The sequence below is a fragment of the Haplochromis burtoni genome, unplaced genomic scaffold (genome assembly GCF_018398535.1).
Source record: "Haplochromis burtoni strain Fernald_Lab_line unplaced genomic scaffold, NCSU_Asbu1 Contig_203, whole genome shotgun sequence".
Lineage (NCBI taxonomy): Eukaryota > Metazoa > Chordata > Actinopteri > Cichliformes > Cichlidae > Haplochromis > Haplochromis burtoni.
The window spans coordinates 351,087-357,086 of NW_024582564.1; the positions used below are offsets into that span (position 1 = coordinate 351,087).

The 6,000-nt window shown below is 45.2% G+C and overlaps 1 protein-coding gene across 2 annotated transcripts in view; it reads left to right on the plus strand.

Moving 5' to 3' along the window:
- senp6a (SUMO specific peptidase 6a) overlaps positions 1–6,000 on the plus strand; it is a 29,113-nt gene that overhangs the window by 19,944 nt on the left and 3,169 nt on the right. For both annotated transcript variants that reach the window (XM_042226251.1, XM_042226252.1), the window contains 11 exons: positions 865–898; positions 1,368–1,556; positions 1,656–1,849; positions 3,122–3,321; positions 3,484–3,600; positions 3,727–3,849; positions 3,939–4,031; positions 4,134–4,465; positions 4,758–4,846; positions 4,944–5,032; positions 5,141–5,209. In XM_042226251.1, the coding sequence (XP_042082185.1) occupies positions 865–898; positions 1,368–1,556; positions 1,656–1,849; positions 3,122–3,321; positions 3,484–3,600; positions 3,727–3,849; positions 3,939–4,031; positions 4,134–4,465; positions 4,758–4,846; positions 4,944–5,032; positions 5,141–5,209 (1,529 nt within the window). The remainder of the gene's footprint in view (positions 1–864; positions 899–1,367; positions 1,557–1,655; positions 1,850–3,121; positions 3,322–3,483; positions 3,601–3,726; positions 3,850–3,938; positions 4,032–4,133; positions 4,466–4,757; positions 4,847–4,943; positions 5,033–5,140; positions 5,210–6,000) is intronic.

The following is a 6,000-nucleotide window of genomic DNA, read 5'->3' on the forward strand; positions in this document are numbered from 1 at the left end:
CTTGAGTGTGTTTATACTTTCACTCCACTTCTGTGTTCTCTCAGGGACTTTAACTTGGATGATTTTCAGAGTATGATTTTTGTAGTGTAAGCTATTATACAAACCACAAAAAAATCAGTGGTGGGGGATGAAGGGGTCTATTTTTCATTAAATGATCTTTTATGATGTTAGTATTCTAAGAAGAGTTTCAAACACTTACCAGCAGCAAGACAAACTGCTGATATGTGAAAAATGACTGAATTTGTATTAGAGTTATAAGGATCTACAGTAGACAAATCTGCTGGTAAATAAATAAATAAATAAATAATAAATAAGATGACACATTTAGACTTCTGGCAGATTAATTAAACAGATTTAATTAGATGTGCCGTAATTGTAGTAGCCATTTTTTGTGGTGTTACCTTATGTGTGACGCTAGGGGTCACTTTTTGTGTGTTAAGGTATGGCGTGTTTATGGAACTGCATTTAAGGTAGACACGGGTAATTGGTGTCAGGTGTTATTGGTCAGAAGAAACAAACAGTTTGTGACCGCTGCACTGTTGTGATTTTTATGATAAATGATGTTGGATAAAGAAAGTTTGAATAACTAAAACAACCGATGGAATGCAATAAAGATGTTAAACAGATGCGATAAGTACGGCTGGAGTTATTGGACTGTGACAAGAAAATTCATAACGGTGGCATCGCGTCACCCCTGCCATCGAACACCTCAGTGGCTTCAAGCGTAGGATTAGCCTCTACCGATGTACAATGTAAAAATAAAAATGTTTTAAAACCTGAGATTTAAGCCTCAAATTTAAAAACTGATCGAATCCTGAGTCCGGTGAGAATAAATTAGTCTGTCTTGTTCTTTTGTCTCCTCAGTTTTCCATCGAGCACATCCAGCTGGAGACCGAAGGTATGAAGCCGCACTAATGATGGCATTAAATAACTCGCAGAGAGGAGGAAGATGATGATGGACGCTGAACATTGCTTCAGAGAAATGCAGCTGTGCAGTTTCCTCTTTGTGCTCGTCAGCAGAGATCAGAGCTGTTACTAGGGAGGAAAAAAACCCCCTGAAACTGCAGCACACTGCAGCACACTGCCACTGATCGGATAAATGATTAAATAAATCACATGACATCAGGGTGGAGGAAGCCCGCAGGGTGTCAGGGGCAGGTGTTTGGTGTACATTTCCTAATAATTAATAACACTTAAATGAACCTGTGATCTCTTTTATAAACCGATGAAAACATGTGGAGGACAGAAACTCTGAGCTTCAGCAAACATGAAAATAAAGTTGTTGTTTACGCAAACGCACCCTCATGGCGTCCCTGTTTGTTTTTTTTGTTTGTTTTCCTGAAATGTGTCCATTTGTCCACCTTCAGGCTCAGAGCGCGGCACTGTAGAGAAAGTGTGCCTTCAGGCGTCGGAGCTGATCAGCTGCGAGTGGTGCAACGTGCGGAAACTTCCCGTCTTGTTCTTCCAGACGACCCCGCAGGAGTGCCAGCGCCTGCGCACTCAGCTCAACATGTCCAAGGAGAAGGGAGGCCAGTGGTACGACTGCACAGGAGACGGTGAGTACACAAATGTTTCCTTGGCGGCGTGGCATTGACGTGTCTTCACGCTGAGTCAAAGTAAACTCAAGTCAGACCGCTACCCCTTCTCGCCGCCAGAGTCGGACGAGAAGTACATCGTCCTCATCTTCGAGAACGGCTTGCCGATGAAGGAGCAGATGATCCTGGAGGACATCCTGGGCGACATCGGCAGGACCAACAAACTCATCCCCTTCCCTGCCAAGCTGCCCTTCGAGGAGGCCAACATCCGACTCGTCAACTACAACAAGGCAACAAAGCAGAGGGAGGAGAAGGTGGGAAACCTGCAGATCTCAAAATAAAGTCAAAACTGGGCTTATGTAATGTTCGAGGTTAACATTTATATGTACCAGTATTACATTTATGCAGTAAACTGGACGCCCTCTGGGGATGGGTATCGTTTAGGTTTTATCCGATACCAGTACCAAACCGGTACTTTTGAAATGGTGCCGGTGCTTAAATGGTGCTCGAACCGGTGCTTAAAGAATGGAGAACACAAACTTTGTCCAAAAACCTCTCATGTTTAACTGTTTCCACTTTTTCTTTGGTCATTTTAGCCTTTTTGGCCAGGGTGAAGGGAGTATCTGCCATCAAACAAGAAGACAGCCGCTGTAACTACTGAGTGTTTGCTAGTTCACCTTACATGCATTAATGTAATAACGTGGTTAGCCTACTCAACGTAAATTACACACGAACAACATTAAGCTACTCACGCAGAGAAGAACAGCTGCTGCTGCATCATCATCCTCATCATTTCTGCTACACTGGCAGGGCTAGGGGCCAGGACTCTCCTCTTCGGGTTCTTGGGGGATGTTGCTAACTCCGGGTCCGATAACAGGCACCACACCACAGTAGATGTGCTCGGTGTGAGGTCTTCGCAGCAAGCTATCAAATACGGCGCATTTCTCGGCTTTTAAAAAAACGCTATGCGTCGCCAGGTGTTTCATCAGATTCGAGGTGTTACCTCCTTTGCACAGTATCACCTTAAAGCACTTGTTGCAGGCTGCTGAGTTTGCATCTTTTGCTGTGAAGTACAGCCAGACTTTTGACCGCTTCGCCTTGGGCATTTTTAATCTGTAGCTCTGCTCTAAAAGAACGTACGTACCTGGGTCCGCCTACTATCCTCGGAAACGTAAAATGATTGGCTAGAATTCAAATTGTATGACATCTCAGGGGGAAAAAAACACCGAAATAAAGCACCGAAATGTGCGCTGCTTTTCGGTCTGGTTACTACCGTTTATGTCAGAACTGGTGCCATAACTGCACCGGATACCGGTACCCATCCCTAACGCCTGATGACTCATATCCACTATCCACCTCCAGGGCTGAAAAATAAATTGATTATGGCGTGTTTTTATATATAAAGCCATAATCAATTTATCTATATGGTCATATTTATGTGGTATTGTTATACCACAGTGACTGCAGCTGGTCAAACAGTTTAAGATTAAAAGCCAGATTTCTTTTTTTTCTTTTCTTTTTTTTTTAAATATTGCGCTACCTTTTATTTTATTTTTTTTCTTTCTTCTCTTCTTTGCTCTCTGCAGGTGACACCGGTACACACCCCACCCAAACTCACCCCCGCCTCCTCCCCAGTAACCAAGGCTTCACAGGTCTCCCCCGTAGCATCCGTCAGCATGCCTGTGCGCACGCGGATGGCTACCCGACAGCAGACCAGCGCCTTCTTTGAAGATGATGAAGACGACATGACCGACCTGCAGCCCACCTTCTCCGGACCAATCATCAAGTGAGCACCTCTGCTGCCCCCTGCAGGGCTTGTTGACCTGTTCAATTCAAAACTAATCCTGCAGTTTAAATCACAGCGTCACGTTTACTTTTCAGTATCAGGAGTCGTTTAACTGTTTGCCCTGTCGATGGTGCTGCTGTTACCCTCATCTCTGTGTTGCAGGTTAATGGTGTACCCTCCTCCTCCAGCCAAAGGTGGAATAACCGTCACTAATGAAGACCTGCACTGCCTTAATGATGGGGAATTCCTTAACGATGTTATCATAGACTTTTATTTAAAGTAAGTTTTCATGTCGTCTATACTCAAGATCATTCTGGGGGTTTTTTTGTTTGTTTTTTTGTTTTGTTTTTTTGTTTTTTAAGGCTGAGATCATTTTCGGTGACATTTTCTTCCTGTCCTGTTTAGATATTTAGTTTTAGAGAAGTTAAAAAAAGAAGATGCACAAAGAATCCATGTGTTCAGCTCTTTCTTCTACAAACGGCTGAACCAGAGAGAGCGCAGGAACGCCCCGGACACAACAAACCTGCCGTGAGTGTCGCCTCTGCCTGCACCGGATGTTTTTAAAGATAATTGTCTGACGGTTTGACTCCTAAACCTGACTTCTTTTGGTTTCCCAGAATCCAGAAAAGGAAGCACAACAGGGTAAAGACGTGGACTCGACATGTTGATCTATTCCAGAAGGATTTTATTTTCGTTCCTATCAATGAGTCGTGAGTGTCTGGATCTGTACTCGGCTGTTTTTCATGGGAAGCTTTGGTCCTGTGAAGCCGTTGAAATGCTGAATGACGGAAGCTCTGTTTCTATTTCCTCAGAGCGCACTGGTACCTGGCCGTTATCTGCTTCCCGGGCCTTGACCGTCCGGTGCTTGAGCAGAACCCGCTGTACCACAGCCTGTTTCCCGCCACCCTCACCGCGGAGTCTGAGGAGAACATCCCGGACCACTGCCGGCCTCTGTCTCCGGACAGAGACGGGCTGGACAGCTCCTCGGAGCAGCTTTCACCCGGAGGAGCTCCGGAGGGGTCCTTGGACGATCTGACTGATGGCGAACTCGCTACTGAAAGCCCTGCATTCACGGAGGGTGGGCAGCAAGAGCCCTCTGCAATGTCAGGGAACGGCCAGGTCAACGGCGAGCAACAATACACGAGTGAGTCGAGCACCGGGGCTCTGACCAGTGGTTCAGTAAGGGAGTTTCAGAGAAACACGGGGTAGTTAAACTTACTTAATACACCAGAATGTGGTGAAGTTTGAAACGTTCGGCTCTCGAGAGGCATTTAATGAAAACAAAGCTACATGTTGCACACAACGGCGTAGCAGGGAGTTTGCCTCACGGAGGCATCTTCATCACACCCTTCTCACCCTGCTGAGGGTTTGATGAAAGTTTGTATTCAAGTTTTCTTCTGTTTAATAATCTGTTGATTGGTTTCTGCGATTTCTAGGCGGATTGCACAGAATCAGTATGTGCTACGGTTCAGGAAAAGTGGACGACGACCCCTACACCTTCTCCGATGACCAGAGCTCCTGTCAGGTGCTTCAGCCTTCATTGATTGTTTCCTGTCCCGCCTCTCCGTGTGTGTGTGTGTGTGTGTGCGTGTGTGTACTCAATGAGTTCTGTGTCTGTGCAGGACGAGTGCAGCGAGGACGGGACTGTGGCTGAAGATGGTCTCGGCTCCGACGCCTCGAGCCTGACAACCAAACCGAGCCTTTGCAAACAGTGAGTGCACGCACTGCTGCTCCTCCACCTGCAGAGGGCGCCGCTGCCCCGCTGAAGCAAAGAGCAGAGCGAGCCCTCGCTCACACAATCGTGTGTTCTCTCTTTCAGGCCTTGTATTCTCATCATGGACTCCCTGAGAGGCCCGGCTCGATCCACCGTGGTCAAAACTCTGAGAGAGTGAGTGTCCACATCTGCACTGACAAACATCTGGCTCATTCCTGGTATTCGTCACTGTTTAAGTCCATGTCGTATGAAAATAGGCCAATGATCATTTCTATATAGCTTGTCTTACACGATTAGCCCCCTCTATCACAGGAAACAACTCTAGGTATCCAGTTATTTATTTTTACAGTCACTGATTTATTTATATATTATGTTATTTCTACTAATTTTTCGTTTAGCACTGTAGCCTAAAATGCTAAAATCCTCATTACTTTTGCATAGCATTAATAAATGCCTAACTTAACTGAATTAAATAAAACGGTATTATAAAGTCTTTATGGTTAATTAAAAGGAGTAAACTGACAAAAATGTAATTTTAAAATCTTGGACCTGCTCACCTGTAGCTGTGCTACTCTGCAACCAAAACAATGAGTGTGTCTTTACCGCAGCTTCAAGTTAATACAGAACACAACCAAAGAAACCCGATGCTGCAGTCAGCTAAGTTTGATGCCTAATCTTAGAGGAGACAAACATTATCGAAGAGATGGTGATTGTCTCCTGAATCCAAACTGGAAGCTGGTTCCACAGAAGAGGGGCCTGAAAACTGAAGGCTCTCCCTCCCATTCTACTTTTAAATACTCTAGGAACAACAAGTAGGCCTGCAGTCTGAGAGCGAAGAGCTCTAATGAGGTGATATGGTACTATAAGGTGATTAAGATGGGGCCTGATGAAGACCTTGTACAGGGAGTGCAGAATTATTAGGCAAATGAGTATTTTGTCCACATCATCCTCTTCATGCATGTTGT